Source organism: Nestor notabilis, unplaced genomic scaffold, assembly GCF_000696875.1.
Source record: "Nestor notabilis isolate BGI_N333 unplaced genomic scaffold, ASM69687v1 scaffold303, whole genome shotgun sequence".
Lineage (NCBI taxonomy): Eukaryota > Metazoa > Chordata > Aves > Psittaciformes > Psittacidae > Nestor > Nestor notabilis.
The window spans coordinates 99,630-122,200 of NW_009922141.1; the positions used below are offsets into that span (position 1 = coordinate 99,630).

At 39.6% G+C, this 22,571-nt stretch overlaps 1 protein-coding gene across 2 annotated transcripts in view; it reads right to left on the reverse strand.

The window, feature by feature from the left end:
* Window positions 1–22,571, reverse strand: part of POU2F1 (POU class 2 homeobox 1) — a 48,895-nt gene that overhangs the window by 22,321 nt on the left and 4,003 nt on the right. The window contains exons 2-7 of one of the 2 annotated variants that reach the window (XM_010011463.1): window positions 21,990–22,055; window positions 14,839–14,939; window positions 11,923–11,976; window positions 10,113–10,232; window positions 8,204–8,383; window positions 2,039–2,165 (exon numbers count right to left, since the gene is read on the reverse strand). In XM_010011463.1, the coding sequence (XP_010009765.1) occupies window positions 2,039–2,165; window positions 8,204–8,383; window positions 10,113–10,232; window positions 11,923–11,976; window positions 14,839–14,939; window positions 21,990–22,055 (648 nt within the window). Of the gene's footprint in view, window positions 1–2,038; window positions 2,166–8,203; window positions 8,384–10,112; window positions 10,233–11,922; window positions 11,977–14,838; window positions 14,940–21,989; window positions 22,056–22,571 lie in introns of those variants that run through there. The other variant, XM_010011464.1, reaches the window with a different exon arrangement.

Below are 22,571 nucleotides of genomic sequence, written 5' to 3' on the forward strand. Positions count from 1 at the left end.
AATATAATCACTTCTGTTCGTTTCCTTTTTTGTGAGCCCTCTTCAGAGATGTTTCAGAAAAACAGCACAAGATAGCTGAAAAACGTAAGCATTTTTCATAAAACCAGTAAGTTTTCCAAAACAATGCTTTTTTGTTGCTGTTTCCTTAAAAAATAAAAAGAAAAAGAAAGCTGCCTATTTTAAAGAATCCTTGAACTAAATTTTGGTTAAGTTTGAATTCTTCTGGAAGAATACGTTAAACTTGTAAGTTCTGCTTCTCTTTAAGAAACTAGTACACCACTAAATGCCTCCATGAATAGCCTTTTAGCTACTTTCTACCAGTGCTGGTATAAAAGCTCTCCTAAATCAAGTCCTATTTTAAAAAAAGTTAATTTTGACTAACCCTTTATCCAAATGTGAGAGCATTCAGACAGTGTGAGGGCTTCAGCACAATGGAAAGCCAGTTCTATCCAATTCATAGTATATAAGAAGGAATGATGCATGAAAAATTTGAAAGAAGAAAATGAAGTGTAAAGAGCTGCTTTATAGGACAGCCAGGCTCTGGAGGACTCTTCAAGCATAACAGGATTTGCCTTCTGAGCAAGAATCTTTGGATTACCAGACCTGAACAACTGAGTAGAGTTCATGTAGCAAAGAAAGAGGGGGGAGGGGGAAGATCACTGGAGTATATCAGCATAAGAGACCATGGATAAATGCAGTTTTCTGTGGACATCAACAAATGGGGTGCAATCAGTACTCTGATTTATTGCAACATGAATGCATTAGTACTTAGAGCAAAGTTACCGTACAACATCTTAACTGGTTGGGCACAATACCACCTACCACTGCCTTGGTTTGCCTTTAGCATGAAACCCAGTGTACCACCAAAATAATATTTCCAGGAGGAGTTATAGAAAAGCAAGCATTCTAGCTCTTTTCCCAAGGTGTAATTATTATTTCAGCTCATGACAAAATTCACTATACCCTCCTTAGGCTTAAGGACTTTTCTGGTCTCCCACAAGGTCTCTTGACTTTGTCATCTTTTGCCAGAATGGCCTGGTTTTGGCTGGCATAGTAATTTTTCTTCCTAGTAGCTGCTACAGTGCTGTGTTTTGGCTTTAGTCTGGGAATAATGTCGATGTTTTAGTTGTTGCTAAGCAGTGTTCACACTAAGTCAAGGACTTTTCAGCTTCTCACCCCACCCCACCAGTGAGGCTGGAGGACACAAGAAGGTGGGAGGGGGCATAGCCAGGACAGCTGACCTAAAGTGGCCAAAGAAATATCTCACACCATGTGACACAATGCTCAGTATATAATCTAGGGAGAAAGCTGGCTAGGGGCTGCTGCCCAGGAACTGGCTGGGCACCAGTCAGGGGGTCGTGAGCAATCGCACTGTGCATCACTTGTTTTGTATGTTCTAATTCTTTTATTGTCACCATCATCACCGTTATTCTCTTTTCTGTTTCTGACCTATTTAACTGTCTTTATCTCAACCCCCAAATTTTACTTTTCCCTCCCTCTCTCCCCACAAATCCTCTCATCCCACAGCAGTCAGGGAAGTGAGCAAGCAACTGTGCGGTGTTTAGCCACCTGCCTGCTTAAACCATGACATGGTCTTAACATTGTGTCCCTTCTAGCACTGACCTAATCCAGACAGCCCACATACCCTCCAGACCTCCACCTCCCAGGATTTTGCCTTTGAGTTCTGGAGACTTGTCTTCTCCAAGTTGTCTTCCCAGCAGGCTTCCTTCTTCAGAGCCTGACCCAGCAATTCAGAGCCTGACTGAGCCTCAGTATTTCCCAAGAGGCCTTGTTGTTAAGAATGTTCCCATGACATGATTTTGGGATTGATCCTCCCCAAGAATTGAGCTACACAAGCTTTGAGAAGGCTGAGGTCTAACACCCAAAAAGGGACACCCCCTTTCAAGTCTCCTAATTGCAATGCTATTATTTCTCCTAGGGAGTATCAACAGTTAGTGAAGGTGTATCAACCACCTCAGTTTCACCTTCTCCTCTAAAAAGCTATGTACGATTTTCTTTTCTGGCAAGGAGCACTTACCCTGCTGCCCCTGCGGTGTTTGTGAGATGATGAACTGTGCTGGCTGCAAGTTGGTTGTTGGATGCACCAACACAAACTGTTGCAGGTTGAGATTCTGTTGCTGAAGCTGCTGCAAGTGCTGCAAATCCTTAAGGAAACAGGGGAAGGGGGGGAAAAAAAAGAGGGGACAAAAAAAGAAAGAAAAAAAAGGGGGGAAAGAAAGAGCTGTGCGTTAGACATGTAAGTCAGCCATGACTCCCAGTGTAACTAGATTCCCTATCAACCAGTTATATTCTAACATTTAAAGATAAATGTGGATGTCCAACACAGCAGTCTTGCTACCTGCTACTGAGTATCCTTTTGTCCTGGGTTTGAGTTGCTCTGTCCTTTGTAAAACCAAACAAAAATTGTGTACCAAATAACCCAGCAGAATATTTTCAGCACTGTTCTGCTTTAACAAAGAAGAAAATCAATTCCCTCTCTCCCCACCCCGAATGCAGTAGTTTTCAAATCCTTTTGAACTAGCAGCACCCATATTTTTCAGACTTACTTTCTGAGGATGCAACTCTGCTACAAAACTCATTGTTGACAAATCAAGCATATTAGCTGGGAGCGATTTTGTTTATAAAAACAACAGTCTGCAATTACCATTCTAATCAGCAACAGGAAAGCAAAAAATTACAGCTTCCTAGTTTGCACTCTGGTTCTTCAGGTCAAATTTCAGAAAGTAGCTAATGCAAATAGTAAATAAATATGTTTTATTAGTTCTAAATCAAATTACAATAAGCTTAACAAACATGGCTATAATTAAAGATTAAAAGGAATAATCCAAACCACTGCACTACTATAGAATGCTATTTTTATGTATATAAACCATTCAGAACTATTAATTCTCTGTAACAAAATGACTGGTCTCAACATAAATGCTAATCTCCGAAAAACTGAATCATCAAGAAAAATGCTTTAACTTTTTGTTTAGCTGGATGATGAAAACATAGAGAACTGATTAAAAATACTCCCCCCAAACTAGTCTTTTCCTTTCATCTTCTTCAAGCACGACAATAACAAGAGTAACTGAAATTTGAAAATGGCAGCACAACGTGAAGCTGGCCAACATAACAGAGGTAATCTATGAAAACTGTCTATTCACTTGTGTAGAACCTTTCTACCTTTCCAAGAAGAAACTGTTTTTCAGGATAAAAGCCTGAGATACTGCCCAGAAGTAGAATTTCCCATTAAACAGACCAAACAAACCAAACAAAAAACCCTCCCAAAACTCTGATTCTGATGAGTTGCTCAGATACTGGGGTACCTGTCTGCAGACAGATGCCCTTTTCTGGGTCCGACCACGTCAGAAGATGTTAACATTGCCAGTTTGACCCTATACAGTGCTCAGTCTTGCTGCCTGAATGGAGCTCCTAGTTTTAACACACTTGATGAGCCAGACTAAGACCTGCTTCTTAAGGCCCACAAACTAGCCCCCACGCATTTTGACTGATGCAGGTTACTGAGCACTCAAGCTGCTCAGCCAGCAGATGCTAAAGGCCATCAACTGACAGCGATGGAAAGTCAGGACAGACTGACAAGGATAACTTTTTATTTACACAACACAATCATTTGCAGAATATAGTTATCTGACTATGACCTTACATGATTTTTAAACTGTTAAACTAAGACTTCACAGTTGCAACAATCTCCTCCTGGGGAAGAGGAGTGGGGAGTATCAGTGGGTAGAACGGAAGGGAAAAAAAGAGTCAACTGATTTATGAGACCACAGACAGGCATTATAAGAAAATGACTACTTAACCTGCATTACAAAGACACTGGCCATCAATCACTTACACAACTTGGTCATGTTAAGTCAAAAGCATGCAATGTAATAATATGGTACACAGACAACGAATGGACTGACCAAGCAATGCTCTTTAAGAGATGGAAACTTACATTTTATAAGAGAATGGTAATATTTCAGAACGTGCCTGCCAGCAGAACAGAGTGGCTTTGATGGTGATTTTTTTTGTTTGCTTTCAGAAAATTTGAGAAGTACTGCAACCATTCCTATGAAATTGAGGCAAATTTCCTTCCAAGAGAGAGATGTAACTGCTCCAGTTTTTGCCCAGGAACTCCACATCTCTTCTGACTTCGTATTATGAAGTTAGATTAGTCAGAACTGTTACTAAAAACTCTTTACTTCTTCAGCTGAAACCACGAGAGCGACATGGACCTCCATTCATTTATTCACTTATTTCCAGTGCTCTACTGGCTACCTTTTCAGACTGAGCAGACCCTCCAGCACAGAAGGGGCTCCTACTGAAATGGATGCAAGGACTAGATGCAGAGGAAGAAACAAAAATAGAAAGAGTAGGGCAAGCTGACTAAGGCTGTGAACACTGGGTGGAAGAAAAATAAATGGAGACTGAAGGATTAAAATAGAGGTGTATAAGAGAAAAAGTAGAAACACAAAAGGAAGAGTTGGGAAGAAATTTTTGAAGGAAAAATAGTGGGCAGAAAACCAGATAGGTTTTCTGTCTGGACCTCCCCCACCACAAGCAAACAACTGCACGCACACCCCCCCTAGATGACCATGTAGATCTCATGATGTGAAGAAGTACCACAGCAGATGAAACGGTGGCGGTGTATTTTTAAGATCAAAGGAGGCGAGCTTTTTGTTGAAAACTATAGTATTCACGAAACAGGGTACCCAGCTAAGACATGACAGCTCTTATCAGGCTCTTACACTTTAATATGAGAAAACTTTTTAAATTGAGGCCTCAGGGATAACTGGTAAAAGCAATCATATTCTGTGCATCTGCCTTGGTAAATGGTATGTTGGCTGAGCCTTGTTTAAACACAGAAATACAATTCCATAGCACAGAATGGAAATGATGCCTCCAAGGCTAATCACTCTTAAATAGCCCTACAAGCCCCTCAAATTCATTTGAAATCCAACTTTATTTCTACCTTGGGAAAGTTCAGTTATTTAGTTAATTGTAGCATTCCAATAAATCTCCCAATAGCAACCATGTGAACAAACCCGACACTGTTTCCCTGTACCAATCTTGTTTTCTCAATGGCAAAATCTGTCTACGAGCACAAGCACATAGAAAGAGATGGAAAGACTTTTGGGGAAACATGTACCTCTTCTTGTGCTGCCTAGCAATTTAGAAAGATCAAAACAATCCAACTCCTATCTTGGCAGAATAATCTGCCAACTGATGCATCCTGACATGAAGAAGTTTCTTGGTTTTGTTTTTTAAAGTCATCTGAAGTTCTAAATTCATCAGGGACTGTAGCAATAGGACAAGGGGTGATGGGTTTAAACTTAAACAGGGGGCGTTCAGTTAGATAAAAGGAAGAAGCTCTTTCCTGTGAGGGTGCTGAGGCACTGGCACAGGGTGCCCAGAGAACTGATAAATGCTCCATCCCTGGCACTGTTCAAGGCCAGGTTGGACAGAGCCTTGGTTGACACGGTCTAGTGTGAGGTGTCCCTGCCCATGGCAGGGGGGTTTTGAATAGATAATATTTAGGTCCTTTCCAACCCAAACCATTCTGTGATTATCTCCAGCTACAACTTCAGAACTAACTTAAGCATCTTTGACATTTTCAGGTTTACATCATATAAACACTGATCATGGATCCTGAAAACAAGTAACATTTACAAAGAACTCCAAAACTTGGTACAACAGTTTAGTGACAATTTAGCATCATCAGCCCAGCAGCAGCACTAACCTCTTACCAGACTGCTGCAGCTGATACCTGACATTAACCGAGCGCACGTGAAAGACGTCATGGTTCTGCAATTAGTTAATTAAACATGGCAACCCTCCTGCTGCAGAGGCCTGCCAGTTAATCAATTATTCAAAAATCATCAATTAAAACAAACATGCAGCTATCTCTGTAATCAGCTATATGTTTCCAATAGCAATGCAAACAAAGCTGAGCCCTGCTTGTAAATGGTTGCCAAGATGGATCAAAAACCATGGTTTTATCAACCTACAAATGTATAGTAGAAGTTTTCCATGGGGTATCTCAATTTAAATCCAATACCTGCACATATTATGCCCTGCATTTTCATCATAAGAAGCTAACAAGATTCAACCAAGCTACATTTATATATCAAAATAACCTTTCCTAAAAGAAATTAATTGTAAAGCCAAGCATTTAAGTATTGAGGAATGCCAGAAAACAAGCAAAACTTTACTTTTTAACCCTTGTGCTACAAATACACATTATATGTGTTTGCATAGGTGGCAACTACATGATCACACGCTGTTTTCCACAGAGCCTTTAGCTCATTCACATGCACAAACCAGACAACGCTCATTTCAGAAGCTCCTATTTGACAGCACATGCCTGATCTTTTCAACTCTTCTCTGAAGATTCTGTAAGTTCTGGAGAAAACCCCAATATGAAATTAGTAATTCTAAGCACTTCACACATTTTCACAGCTTCCCACTGAAGTGGAAGAGCGGGATTAGCAGCATTTTGCACACACACAATAATGCCTTCAAAAATACCCACTAATTTGGTGGCATATTTGATAAATGTAAATAAAGCCAGAAAGTTAAAGGCACAGATTTTGTTAATATGGAATCTCGATACTTTGCAATTCAGTAAAGCCGACCTCACTATCTTAAGCTGCACACCTGGAAGACAAGAGTCACACATCTGTGGATCACTTACATTTAAGTTGACTCACATAATATCAAATGGGAACCCTGTGACAGATGCACAGAGAGATGTTAGAAGCTAATGACAAGGACATTTCCCATTCTTTTCTTGAAATCTGCCTGTATTACTGGCTAGAGACAAAGGCTTAACAAAATTAAGATATAGGCTTGGAGTTATGAGCTTCCTTGAATGCTACATTCTTGAATCACCTCCAGATCATGACAGTGAAGTGGAACACTTTGCTAAAAGAAGTAGTAATATCTGCTCATAGTGCACCAAGAACCAAGAGATTCAGTGGGCAGCTTCAATTCTGGCCTTTTAAAAGGGGGTTGGCATCACTCTGGCCTCTGTAAGGACAGTCAAAGAGGTCAGAACTTTTAGACCAACACCACAGAAGTTTGCCACTTCAGATAAGAAAAAACCTGATAGCACAACCAGGCTGTTATTCAGCTAGCAGACTAGCACAATAAAGGAATAGCGCATTTCACCAATGGGTGTCACAGGTAATTGAAGCATTTCCATTCTTTTACCTAACCAGCCCTCATCTTCACTTCTTGGACACTTCATCCCAGTTAAATGCAAGTGAAAACAGTCAGAATAGAAAGCATCAGACAGTCTTAAAGAATCTGGTCACTGTAAGAAGCAGCAGCTTTGGAGATTACATACCCAACATACTTTGCACAGCTAGACTAATCACACTGAAATACTACATACCAAGAATCTTAATCTATGGAAAGATGGACCTCAGCAACACACTCACCTACTAGTAGTAGTCAAGATGCCTATGCTGTGTATTTGGTTACCCTTGTCCAGAAGCATAGAAGATAAACCACAACATTTGCTAAGCATAGAGTCAGTGGCACTGCATTCTCCACACTGAACTAAGCCAACCCTGGAAGACCCAGGATCTTCGCTGCTCCTAGTAAGCAGAACTTCCTTCATAAGCAGAATTAAGAATTAACGGCTCTTTTAGCACCAGACCATAGAACTGGACAGATTCCGACACCAGACTCATTACACACAAGAGCACCTATTCTTTGTCACTGAACTCTGAGCAGTAAGCACCAAGCCAAAATACCACACAACCGTGTCAAGCCAAACTGCCTTTCTTCAGCTCTATCACCTTGCTGTTTGGATCTAACAAGCATCCTTTCTGATATATACGTGTCCCTTCCCATCCATACAGGTCTTGACAAGTGCCATTTCTATGGGCATCCTTCTACACCACTTTTTCTCCTTTCTCAAGCTAACTACAAGAAAAAGGAAAATTCAGAAAATATAGCAGTTGGTCAGATTCTGGAACAAACTGAGAAGCCCAGTGGAACTGATAAGCAACTGGTACACATTCTTTGCTAAAACTATCAACTTCAATCTCATCAGCTAAGGATGCATGAGAAAAGACTAACAGTACTCAAGGACTCTAGAAACTCACTGAATGAGGAAGAAAAATATCATTTGAATGATGCAATTAGTCAAACCTCTTTATTTTCCACCCTCTCAAGCCTCAAGGCTCACCTGTGCAATCTGTATTGGCTGAGATAGAGGGATCTGCGTCATCGGCGTTGCAGCAGAGGCCGAGATGGTGGCACCAGCAGCGCTGTGCTGCTGACTGGCTGAATGCTGCACTGCAGCCGCCAGCAACTGTGCCTGCGCCTGTTGTAGCAATAACTGTTGCTGGGCTGGCGTCAACGTGAGCTATAAATAATTAGAAAACACAGCCATTAATAATGGAAAGAGCCACTTCAGCTACAAAGTCATTAGCTAGCTCATTACTAGTTGTATTAACCAGACATGCCTAGAACTGTTACTACAGTTCAGCCATTAACTAGCCAATGACTCTAGCCTTAAGTAAGGACAGCTGGCTACTCAACACAGTGTAGGAACCAACCTACCACACACCTGCCATAAACCAAACCGCCTGAACGCAATCATTTGCACTTACTACAGAACCTAACTTTTCTTCACGACTCTACCAGGAGGTTCAGGAAAAGGGTGATTAAGCACCAAGCAAAAGAAAAGAATCAGTATTGCCAGGATTTGAAAGGAAATTTACACCCAGCAGAACAGCAAGTGATTTGCCAGATGAATGAGAAGCAGAAATGCTGGCTATGGCTACTGAACAAACTGATAACACCCCAGCTGCTTCACATTAGCATGAATCCCTGCCATATTCCATCATTTCCATTATGCCGTAAGATATAAGAACATGAGCTCCATTTGTTTCTCTCCAAGTCTCCCCATCTGCCTTTTTTTTTTTTGGTTTTTTTTAATAGAATAGAGTTGGCAAGTTTACATCCCTTCCTTTTCCCAAACACGCATTATCTCTGTGAAACAGGTGGCAGCAGTCTCTCCTTTACATGTAAATGAATCTTGATGCCCATATTTACTACAATCCATATCTACATAGGCCTGGAGTTTTGAATGTTTCACCACCGCAGACAATCATAAATTAAAACAAACCCATTTTCGTTGAGAATGAGAAAAATAATAAAATATGCTGAGTTTTAAGAACAGTCTCACTCACATATTAAAACAGTCTCACTTTAAAAACTCTGAAATGTAATTAACCAAAAACTAAATAGGATGTTTACTTACACACTAGCATACCAGAAGATCTAACAATTGAACATGAAATTAAGATACTGTTCCATTCAAGAGTAGAGATGATCTAACCTTCAAATCATAAATACACTGTTGAAGCAACTGCCCTACACTCCTTATTAACATGCAAACTCTTAACACTGCAAAGCTGATTACATGGAAGCAAACTCTTTAACCAAACCAGTCCATTCATAAAACTTGCTCTTTTTTTAAATGACTGAAAGCATTTACCACAATTCAGAAACACCAATAATCCTAAACCTACAGTTATTTCTTGATTACTTCCAAAGCTGTGCAATTAAAAGAATCAAAATTGTTAAGTTAAACCAGGAGGGTTGAGTGGGCTTAAGGCAAGCACTAATATAGTTACTTAAGAAGAAACGTGTTTGAGAAGAGGAAGAATTAGGGTCAGCAGTTCCCATCATTTTTGTTCTTCACCCAGCTATCTGATAAGATTTAGTCTCATGTTCCCATGCCTCATTTTAATCTTGGGGGGAAAAAAAAAAAAGAAAATCCTCTTTATGATATCAGTGACTTTCTCATTTGTACACACATCAGGTTTTAATTTCACTGTAAAATCAGGATGGATATTTAGAACAGAAAGATTTCTTTTTTCTTAAAGCAAATATTTTGCAACAGGACTCAAAGCTTAAATTCTGCTTTTTTATAGGAGATATTTTCCGTCCCCTCTTTCACTTAAGTTTCTTCCTGTATTAAAGGAAATGACAATAACCCTCACTGATAGTTCTGTGGGGCCTGCCACAGAGAGTGCCATCATTTGCTGGACAGGAGGCTTACTACAGTATACTTGGGTAAATCTTACCCCAGTGATCTGTCCTCCGGCCAGCATGAGCTGGGTCTGGGGTATGGCCGCCTGCACTGAAGGCTGCTGGGAAGGCTGGCTTGGCTGCTGAGAGTCCCCAGATTCTTCATTAGATTTAGACTAGTCAAAAAAAAATACAATTCTTTATAGTGTAAAACAGATGTTAATGTATAACGCTGCTATCTCTCAACACTGCACAATAAAAATGTTTCATCTGCATACAAAAAGCCCTTGGGTTTATTTTAAGAGTGTGTTTAAGCAATGGCTCTATGTGCCCACCACCTCAGCTACGATTGCTCAAACATGTCTGTAGGTAATGCAGTTTAAACAAAACAAAAAGACTCTCAGGTCTTTTGTAACTCTTTGACATAATTTTCAGGTCTCGTTTCCTTTTATGCAATGCAGCTGAAGCTGACACTACCTTTCACCATAAAGAAAGAAAAGGTTATTAAAATTATTCACTGCCTAAAATCCTGAACAATGGAATGACGGAAAGGAGATTGTGTTTCCATTTTCTGTATCTGCATCCCACACCCCTAAGTCATCATTCTGTCTGTTGAACTGGTTTGAGAAATCCTCACGTTTATCTACCTACAGCAAGATACGTAATACATACAGTGCTTTTAAATAATCAAAGTTTAGCATTTATTTAATTGAATGCTGCTTTATTTTAAAATATTTGGAGGCTTGGGTTTTTTTTTGTGTGTGGTTTTCATTTTGGGGGGGGCTATTTGTTGGGGGTTTTTTTGGGGGTTGTTTTGGGTTTTTTTAACAGAAGAAATTGTAAAGACATGAGGGAGGAAATGCAAGTGCATGATGAGGGGGAGAGTTTTATGATAATTAAAACTGGTTATGCAGAACATTAAAATTCTGCATAGATTTGCATATTTTCCACCACCTGTTTTGGGGACTGCAGAGCAGGCTAATTAACATAAAGGCTCTGATTAATTCTGCCAGTCATTGAGCGATAATTACAACGCAGGACTGTAAACATTCTGCACTGGAGATACAGCCTGTTTGCCAACATCTCTCTCAGGGATGGAAGTTTACCATGGCAACCAAGGCAATTTTCTGCCTCCTTCCTCTTAGAAAGGAAGGTCACTATACCTCCTCTTCTTTCCAAATTGTTATTATGTTTAAGTGGGTCCACATTCTATTGCATTCTCTGTAATGCACTACCTACGTTCTTTAATAACAAGCACTATTGAAACCAGTTTTCAATAAAACTGCATCCATCACTTGCCCCTTAAACTAGTACTGAGAGGAAGTGGCACGTTAACTGATACACTGAAGTGTTCAGCATCTGAGCACAAAAAAGTTTGAAAGTTTGATGTCTCACGTTCGTTATTAAATAACAGTTGCTCCGATTTATTTTGAAAATCACTATGTGTTATTTACACAAGCAACCTACACCAGCCACATTACATAGTTAATGTTACATTATACTCCTATATTCAGCTACCAGAAGCAAGGACAAATTGCAAAGTAATACTTGCTATGTTTAAAATACATGAAGAAATGGAAGAACATGAAATATTCCTGGAGGTTTACTGTTCTCATGATACAACATCTGTCTGAAATTCAGTATAAAGTTACGATCACTGCATGTTTTAACCCCAGTTTCTGAATGCTTACAATCCTGAGCCTGATTTACAGTTGTAAAACTATTATTCCTTTGCACCTACACTTGCAAGACCAGTCAGAATGAAAAAACAGAGTAGCATATCATAGGTTAAAAACCATCTCTAATGGGACCACAATGCTGTTTGGAATGAGAGAAGGATGAGCAATGGAAGGTAACTGTCTTTACCTGTACATTTAAGGACTGAGCAGCAGCCTGTAAACTTGTTCCAGCGAGCTGGACCTACAACACAGTGCAAAAACGGAAATGAAATCATGTAGAATGCACAAAAAACTTAAACAATGCTAAAAGAACCACCTCAACAAAAACTCCCCCAAGAACAATGCATGCCCTTCTAACATCTGAGTTAGTGAAACGGGTTGTGCCCCAGGCCGAAAGAAAATCTCTAACTCTTCCACCGTGTTCTTTGTCTACCTCTTGTTGAACATACTCCTGCCAGAGAACATTATCATGAAATTGAGTTGAAACAGCATTTTGAGGTGGCCAGGCTAACTATTCCTGTTTAAAAAATAAAATTGAGGCTGCAGGGGAGGGCAGTAAGCTCTGCTCATCATCATCCTTCTTGTGTTTCAGAATGGGTATTACCCCAGATATATATGCTGCATTTACCCACTTTCTTATACGACAGAGGAGCAAGCACCTGCATAGCACAAATCCCACAGCATAAACACTCTTCCTCAAATCAACCCATTCAAGTATGCACAGCCCTCAGCACAGAAGATCTCAATACAGAGGACTGCAGACACTTTACAAAAGCCATATTGATTCAGGTATACTCAAAACTTGAATTCAATGCTTGTGATTAACAGGTCCAAAGATCTTTGTGGGTTAGCAGTGAAGAAAAACTGGTACTTCAGAAAGTGAGATTTTTGAATCTCACTTGTTATTTTATCTCTAATAAGGATTTTCTTTGTACAGCAAATGCTGAGTTTTCAATTACTGAAGACCTTTTTAATCAGTCTCACCTTGTTTCTACCACCACTCCTATTAATATAAAGAAGGAATGCTAGGTAATTAATTACCAACACTTTCAAAGGTCAGAATTACAGCCTGTAGCGAGTTTCATCTCTGGTTATGTTTGAAAACCATTGCTCATTTGAAAACCAGGAAACACATAAGGATACAATAAAGCAAAGCAAAATGTAGCGCTCTTGCATCTGTAAAAAGATGTTCCCACATAATATACATCACAAAAGAGAGTCCACATCTCTGCAAGCACAGGAAGGAGAGTTTTAATTTGAATTGCAGTACACGAAATTAGTAACTGAGTATTTGAACAGGCAACCCTTGAGAGTCACCTTGGAAATATTTCCTACCACTCTAGATGAAGGTGCTAAACTTACTAAGCATATTCTACATCTAAGCAAACACCCCCAGAAAACCTCCTCCTCATCACAAGCAAAATACAGTTTGACAAAGTTGATGCAATCTCAGCTTTTAACATGAATTAGCAGCAGAGAATAATTAAGTTATAGTAGCCTGCCCTCCAAAAATACACTCAGAAACAGTATTTTTAAATGAATTCATACTATTAACTAGACCACATAAAACACTACAAGTGTATCGCACTCAGGTACAGCCAGCATATTGCTGAAAATCTTTGAATGCAGTTTGGACACTGCTTCCACCACACAAAAAAACCCCATTTCTAATTAAACTGTTCCTGAATGTTGCCTACAACCTGACAGTTTGTATCAGTCTGGAGGAAAGCGCTGTGTGTGAATAACAGTGAAAAATAAAGCTGAATAACACCCCACTAACAGCCACCACACTAGAAGCGGACAGTTTGACAATAGATTCCCACACACCTGCAGGTGCATAAAAGAATAGCTGAGATTTTCCTTTGAACTAGAGTTTCAAGAAATGAATCACACTTTATCAAACATGAAGTTATAAAGATCCTGACAACTGTTTAAATAAATACATTTCCAAAGCAAGATAAAGCATTGTGCTAAACACAACAACTGTCCTGGATCAATCTATGTAACAAAACAAAGACTAAACCAAACACACAAAATTCAGCAGAACAGCTGTATCTGTCTCTGTGTTAAACACATACTGACAACCCATGAAAACCAGTCAGCTTCTCTCTACATAAAGGCAGCCTACAACAGCCTATTGGTTCAGCAAATTCAAACACAGGCACTCCCTAGGTCCTATATAACCCAATCTACTAGGAAAATTGTAATTATGTGACGTGTGGAATGTTCCACACAATAAAATGGCAGTTCAGAGCTCTTAAAAGAGGGCATAAAAGCTTCAGTACGTCAATTATACCACAGTAACTGTGCAACCTCAGACCTCAGACATTCAAGGTCAGCCAATTAGGTAGAGTATTTTAAAGTTTAAACTTGGTGTTGAGGAAGGGAAAGAAATTAGGACATTTGTTTTCGTACATCGAGTACGAACAGATTAAAAAAAAACTACAAAAAATGCCCCTTACACTTCTCTCCACCCAGGGATGCCCTATTTTGCTTCAGCCTACATCTGAAGTTCAGCTTTGATTCCCCAAACAGAGCAGCAGCAGAACACAGGGACAGCAGTAAAAGCCTGAATATCATCTGACAAACAGGTCCTTGAAATAACTAAAAAAAAAAAATAAATTAAAACTCACAAACAGTATATGCTTAGTAAGCAGCATCACTTTGTATTTTGAGTTAATGTGCAAGAGCCTGAAAGACTGAACCATTCAACACCATTTCTGGTTTCTTAACCAGGTAGTGACAGCTTCAGAACCTTGGCAGCTGCTGGGCCAATACAATCCTTTACCGAAATGATTAAATTCTACCTTGCCTTTCAATTTGTTAATTCAGGGAGAGTAAGGGGGAAATAGAAATACTTTAGGCATTTTTAAGTCCCCAAAAAGGGGCTTTCTAGTTCCCCCAAATAGGTCTCACCCTATTTGGACGTATGAGTGCAACAGTAAGAATTTTTTCCCACCAAAGCTATTTAAGAATGTGGTCTACCCATATGTTCCTTTGCATGTTCCTATCATTCACATGAAGAGAGAACACACAACAGAAAAGATAAGCTGTGTTCATACCTGTCCGAGTCTACCCTACTTTGAAATGGGTCTTCTCTTACCTGATGAAGGTGCCCAAGGAAGGCCTGGGCCTGGGCTGTAGAGATTGCTCCTCCGACAGGCACAGGCTGCTTTTGAAAGTCCAGGCCATTCGTTTGCGTGCCTGGAGAAGGAGAGACGAGAACTATTAGTTATTACTTTTATGGAATAAGAATTAATATTCCCAAGTCTCCTGCTCCTCTCACAATACTATGCAGCAGAGAAGTACTCTGAGAGTAACAAGAATTGAATTTTTTCTCTGAAAAGGGAATGGGGGTGAGGAAGCAGTGTCACTTGCAGGCTTCAGTAATATAGCATGTGTCAGCTGAATTACACCAATGTTGTATTCTCTTCAGCTTCTATCACCTATGTACACCATCACCCCATCATTCTCTAACATGGTTTGAGAATCAAATGGGTGCACGCTGCTAAGGTTAAACTGCATTTACATTTTCCGTGTGCTTTCTATCTAGCAGCTGAAAACTATCTTCAAGTTCAGAAAGTGGCAAAACCAAGGTTCATATAAAAATCACCTTTCATTAAAGACAGTTAAAATAATATTAGCTGAAAACAGAAGTACCATGTACACGTAGCAGTTATAGGCCACAGTTTTGCTCTTGATAAAAAATACCTCCACATTTCCATGAATATTTGTGCAGAGCTCTTGTAACAAAACTGCTTGGGCTTGCTTTTGCTACACCAATTTTCACATAACTAAAACCCGATTATTTTCCTATATTTTCATTGGTCTTCTTCCTAAACAACTTGGCAGACATGAGAAACCCCAAACTATCCCCATATAATCTGGTTGTGAGAAGAACTGGAGCAGGGGTGGGATGTGGGACAGAGACAGGCTGGGACATTCTCTTCTGCCAAGAGGGACTATAACTACAAACTTTTAAGAATCATTCTGTGGAGAGGCGATAAAATCAACGTTAGGGATTATCAACAACTGGGTTTGCATGGTGGGCATTAATTACTACTTACAGCAGCTAAAAAGAAGGCAGGCTCAGTGTACTGTATGCAGTTTCTAGAACAGATGATGCAATGTTAAGAATTGTGTGACTGAAATAAAGTAAAACCAGCTTTAGAGTTGCATGTTTACTCTTGATGACAATCAGATTTTGGTCAGTGCCTATGGGCAGGTGTTCAACTGACTCCTACGTCACCATCTACATTTTTTGCCATAAAAATTAACTTTATCTACTAAGCAAGAGAGAGTCACAGCTGCTGAACAACAGGGATTTGCTACTCCACAGAAACATCTGCAAAAGCAAGCAGGCCTAAAATCTCATCAGTGAAATACACTATCGAGTATTTTACATTGCTGTTTTGACCTACAAAAGGCTTACACAGATATGATTTCCAAAGACAGTCACTGTCCAGTTAAATAATGACACAAGCTTTCTAGCACCCATGTAACACAAACCTAAGGTGGCCCTTTGATGCATGTTTGGTGAAGGTGCTGTGTCAGAAAGGTTGGTCTATTCTCAAGTTTTCAATTGTGTGCTTTGGGCCAGGGCTTCCAGACTCAAGAGACACATGTGCAGACAAAGATCCATAGGCATATTAAATGTATTTAAAATAAAAAAAGCTTTAAACTACATAACATTATTTTGATTAATGAATCTAAAATTCCAATCCGAAGTGAACAGGACTATCACTGATCGTGAATGAATGTGACTTGGTTGCCTTTCTCAAAGATAAGTTAAACAAGAAGGTCTGCTGGAAAGAGCTGTAACAATATTTTTATAAGAGCAAGTAGTGATAGGATGAGGGCTTTAAACTAGAAAAGAGCAGATTTAGATTAGATATTAAGAAGCTCTTCCCTGTGAGGGTGCTGAGGCGCTGGCACAGGGTGCCCAGAGAAGCTGTGGCTGCCCCATCCCTGGCAGTGTTCAAGGCCAGGTTGGACACAGGGGCTTGGATCCCGTGGCAGGGGGTTGGAACTGGATTCCTTCCAACCCATTCTATGATAATCTCATCTATTTTCATTTTTTCCAGTAAAATGCAGAATTATCTCAATGCAGAAGGTCAAAGGGAGTGGGAAAATGCTTGGGTAAATATATATAAGTAATTCCTGACAAACAGCTACCATAATTCAACTGAAACATTCCACCACCTTCTCGTTTAAGCAGATGCTTTGAATCAATTTTCAACCTATGGGCAGGGACCTCCAAGCAGGAAAAAAAATACAGATAAGAAAACTTACTGTAAGGCAGATATTCCTCATTTCAATTGGAAACTTGCAGGATTCAAAAATGTTATCTGTATCTGAGAAGACTATCTGGAAGCCTCACCTTAAATAAGCAGGTGAAGCTGCTCTAGTGAACTGTTTTCTAAGAAGAGGCTTAAATCATGATACTGTAATTAAAAGAGCACTGCTATGCATGTGTGCAGAAATAATGCTCCAGATAAGTACTTTTGCTGACTCTTAATATGACAATTTAAACAAGCCTCCTAGGGTTAACAGCTTTGAACAAAGCAACTTTCAAGACTGAACTTAAAATCTCCATGGGTCCCAAAAATCAGTTTAGAGGTATGAGAGAAAACAATATTTTCTTTAAATTCAACCTTGAAGGACTCCAACTCCATCTCCCATGCCTCCTAAAACCAAATTCGGAGAAAAAACCCAACCCAAACCAAACCACCAATCCACACTGCTCATTCTCTGTTCTACTTGCATCTTAAGCTTTCTTTAGTATTTGGAAGTACAGTAAGCATCCCTTCCCTTTCGGATGCAGCCTTAGTTGGCACCCAGGTTGCTTGCATTTATCACAGGATGCTTATGTCTTTTGAAGACCAGCAAGGAAAATGAACTCTGAATCTAGCATATGAGAGGCCTTGCTCTTAAGATGCTCATAAGGATGTGACACCACCTCTCTGGAATCCAAGAAATCTGATCAGGAGACTGGAAAATGGGAGCTGTCAGAAGCAGGTCAGCACATTGCAAGGACATGAAAGGATCAGAATGCCACTTCTGCTCAAGATAAGGAGTTATGTGCAAATAGCCATGGTGATAAATAGACATGCCAGATGCAATCACAAGTATTGTGATTTTAACAATCCCAAGTATTTATATCTTTTCCATCTCCATCCCAGCTCCCACAACTGTTAGAGCTGATCTAACAGCTTACCTACACCAAAAAAAAAAAAAGCCAGGAGTTTTCTTGGCTCCAACTACATTGTCCCTGTCCTGCCTCTCCTCATAGTTCATGGACACAGAGGAAGACAATTCACTTTTCTAAACTGAATAGAAAACTATCCATGTGAACTGTTTCTTTTTTCTTTTGGCCAAGTTAGTTTTCTGCCAGTTATGTGAGATAACTCGCCTTAGGGCCCAGCCAGCAGCAGGTAATGCAAAGCAGGGGAGATCAGACATGTGTTTAGTATGGAAATGAGCCTCCACAGTTGTTAAGACTGAATCAAGCTATAGGATGAAATTTCAACCCTTATAGCCCACGTCCAATGCAACTTAAGCATGATTAAATTCTGCCATAAATTCAACCATCTGGTTAGCTACTTCATGGAGTTGGTTTGCATGAAAACCAGTATTAAGTGCAATTAATTTTCAGCCAAATCAAATCTCTGAACCATGTCATTCAGTGCCACTCCAGGAAAAGGAACAGAATACTAAGGAAGTAACAGGACACCCTGAATGTGGATTAGTTTATGGTGTCTTAGAATTGTACCTGCAGAGGATAAAGGCATGACAAAGTAAAACTGCACCTGCAGTCAACAGCACAACATACTCCCAAATCATCATAATCATCAGACTTCAGTCAGAGCTCACAAATCGCGTAAGAAGAGTGAGGAACTGCAGGTCTGCAGAGATGTGGAGTAAGGTGCAAGAAAGGACTCGGGAAGGGAAGGTGAACAAGAAGGCAGAATTCAAAACTATCTTGAGTGGGTATCTGCACAGGGCTCTAGGAGGCATCTTTCAGCACCAGCAGTACATTTCCTCTCCCTACATGGATTGAGAGAAAAGTTGCTGATTCCTTGCCCACATTACTAAGAAGTTTAGCATTAATATTTGCTCCAAATTTTCACAGTTGAAGAATATTTTATGGTTCCTCTCCAACACTGATATAGACTTTCTTCATATGGAAACTGGAAAATCAATCTCTGGAAATGGAGCAATCCTTAGAATCCTTCCAAATACTACACTTACACTATTATTTTACTGCTGTGTCAATGCATGTCATAATGCTGCAGTTACCACAGACATTATAACCTTGGCTTTCATAGTACTGCATTCACACAGCTTTTAAATAAAGAATATGCATTGAACAAACAAACAAAAAAGGTTGAGTTGTTTTGGAAAATTTTATGCTGCAGCCTACAGAAAGGAAACCAAAAGAGCTATCCATTTACTGTAAGACACACTACGTACTTCTCTCTTTTTTTCCAGTAGATATTAAACAGTCTGCCCAGCCACAACTGAAGACTGGAAAAGATTTGTGTAATTCTGCAATGCCAAACACCGGCTGATCAATTCACGCTCTTGTGAAAACAGCCATCCAACAACTCTTGTACTCACAGACTTCTGTTGTTGTTTTTAATGCATATGAAATATGGAGTTGCTTTTGCAGATGTTTAAAAGGGGAGCTCCGTTAGCACAAAGATTTTAAAGTTAAAATCTGTTTCAGGCATTTTATTGTAACCAGTGTATTCAGGGGATTGTACTATGTTCCCTAAATAGAGTCAGAAATACAAAACCCTGATCTGCTAGCTTCCCTGAAACTTAGCTGTTACCTCAGAGAACTACTGATGTTAAGACATCTTTACCAGTGGCAACTGTATTTATTTTTTTCCCTGAGAAGACTAGCTCTGCCAAATGTAAATTCCATGCCCTACAGTAATATCTCTTCAAATTTTCAAGCTGCATCAGCTTACTACAGTTCAAATCAGAAATGATCCAAACAAACATCCACTGAGGTTTAAAAGATAGACTAGGAGTTCTTACACAGCAGACTCACGTGATTTACAAATGTCACTGGAAAATAGACAGTTACAGCAAGTTACAAAAACAAGAACTCTCAGTGTTAATAAAAATGCTCTTCATGCATTTTGCTTCAGAGCTCCCCGGACAATCAATAGCACTTCCAGGTCCTTAGCATCTGAGCTGAGAGCTGACTTCTTTTCACTAAGTAAGCACAGAGCCCAGAACCATTAATCTGAGTACCCTGATCAGAAGCCTAAGATTACATTCCATGAGTACTCCTCTCAGGGAATACCCACATCTGCCAGTTGACTAATGCAACTGATGCTGGAGCCCCCAAAAAATGTCACAAATGCCATTAATCACTACTGCCAGTGTTTTATGAGCACTGTATTTAAAAAAAACCCAACCTAACCAAACAAACCAAACAAAGGGTCCTCAAAAATTCTACGGTATTTTAGACTGCATCATTAAAAAAGTCAGGAAACAAAACTGAAAGGAATGACCAGGAACATTTAAATTGCAGAAGCCATGTTTGCAAAAAGTCCAAACACCACTAAGAGTCAAACTTCTGTAATAACTAACCTGACTATTAGACTATAAAAAAATAAAGACATTGGATCCCCTTATGTAATGGAAGCACCTACATGCAGCTTTGCAATGCACTGGGGGTTTTTTATCACACTGATGAAGTATTTGCCTAGAAGAGCAGAGCCAGGGTTCTGCTGAAGCAGATGCAATACTTCTGTGATGATGGACTACACCTTTGAATAAACCAGGTCCTCCTCTTTAATGGCTCAGTTCAGGTGAAACTGCTAAAGCTGTGCTTAAGGAAGTCCATTGGGAATGCACTCTGGAAAATGTATATGCAGGGAACTGTAGTCACACAGAGCAGGAAGTCTGGATTTGTCAGAAGTTTATACACACCATCCAGCTACAAGGATTCTATAGGGATATTTAAAGCCATTGTTCTCTTGATGCTGTTTATGATTATGAAATATTCACAGCCCATGTTTTTTGAAATAATGTTTTATATCACCCTAAACCAGTACCAGAAGCAGAATAAATCATTACTGTACATAAAAAGAATTTATCTCTCTCCTATTACAAATACAACAAATTACAAAAACTGAGATGCCAGTAACAAAACACACATTAATAAGCAAGCAGAATTCCTGTTGACTGACCCCATGCACTGGCAGAAAACATCCAGCCTCTCGGATCAGTATCGGGAACATTCACTCTTATCTGTATTAAAGCCTTGCACAAAGAACGAGGAGACAGCAGCATAAAATAATTGTTCATTTCATCACAACTCCAAAGTTTCATTTTAAACTTTGATGACTGCGGCAGGTGGAGGAAAAATAATTTTCCTCATACAAGGTAACGAGCCTTCTCTCAAAGCAACAAGTTCCTTCGCATTAAAATTTTCTCTTCCCAAATGCTATTCTGACCTCAGAAAAGATTCTGAGTTAGGTTAAACTATTTACTTTCCACTCAGAACTATCATTTCTCTTGCTTCCAAAATGAACATTAAATTACCTACAGAAAGGAATTAAAGCCTGAGAGAGCGTGGTGGAGTTTTAGTGGCTTGACAAACTTCTTCGATGGCTTCAAACTTGGCCACATCTTAAGGATGTGCTAAGAGGCACATTGGCCCTGACACAAAGGCTGTCCTTTCCCAGCCAGATTTCAAGGTTCTGTTTTAACCCATGGCAAAAATGACAGAAAAGATGGCTCCTTTTTTTGATGTTGTGAAATGATGCTTTCTCCCTTTGCCTTGTTCTTAAGAACTGTTGTGAGAGCTTAAATGAAAACTAAAATGGAAATAAGATCAGCCAGTGGCCCGCATCTGCCAGGGATAAATTTCAACCACACATAAATAGCCAAGTTAGAGGTGCTGAAGATGTGTTCTGCCAGGAAAATAAATGAGACTTCTTATGTAAAGCTAGTGCCACCACACCTTCCACAGTATCAGAAACGTCACAGACAGAGGAAATGGGGAAGGGGAAACATATACAAAGGGTGGGTAGTGCTCTGTTACAGCAGGTGTGAAAAATGCCCTGCATACAGTAGGGTTATTAACAAGACAAAAGTGTTCCGAAGTCTCTATGAACAGTAGGTGTGGAGTTTGGTTTGGTTCGATTCCTATAAATTGGTAAAGAAAATATGCTTTTAATATCCATTCAATTCCACCAGCAAATACCTGTGGACCAGTTCACCATCTCTTACCTGTATTCCCATCCCCACTCTCCATCGATGTTTTACTGGTTTCTGACGGATTGTTCATTCTTGAGTCTGCATTAAAACAGAGATAAAGATAAACTAATATAGTGACGAAAAGTAAAAAAAGAAGAATAATCTACTCATACCTTTATGTCCAAGGAAGTACAGAACATCAGAAATGTTATATGTACTTTACCCTAATTCAGATTATAACACAAAAAGAACGATCAGAAGCAGAATACAATATTGAATCTTCAAAATTTAGTACGTCATTATTCCCACATGTGAAAACGTGGTGTTAAAGGAATAAATGACAGCATGCTAGAGGGCAAAGATAGGTAGAAACCTAATTTTCAATACAATGAAAGTCATAGAAGCAAAAAGGGGGGAGGGTGGAAAAAAAAGGAAGGAACAATGACTATATCAAGATTCAAAAACATTAAGTCTGACCACCATGGCCTGCATTATTCTTGTGTTGTCCCTGTCTTTCCTTCCCCCTTCTCCCCAGCTAGGAGAGAAAGGAAATCCAGTCATTTTAATTAAATAGATGCCATTTCTCTAATACTGCATTTTCATTTTACAGGAATG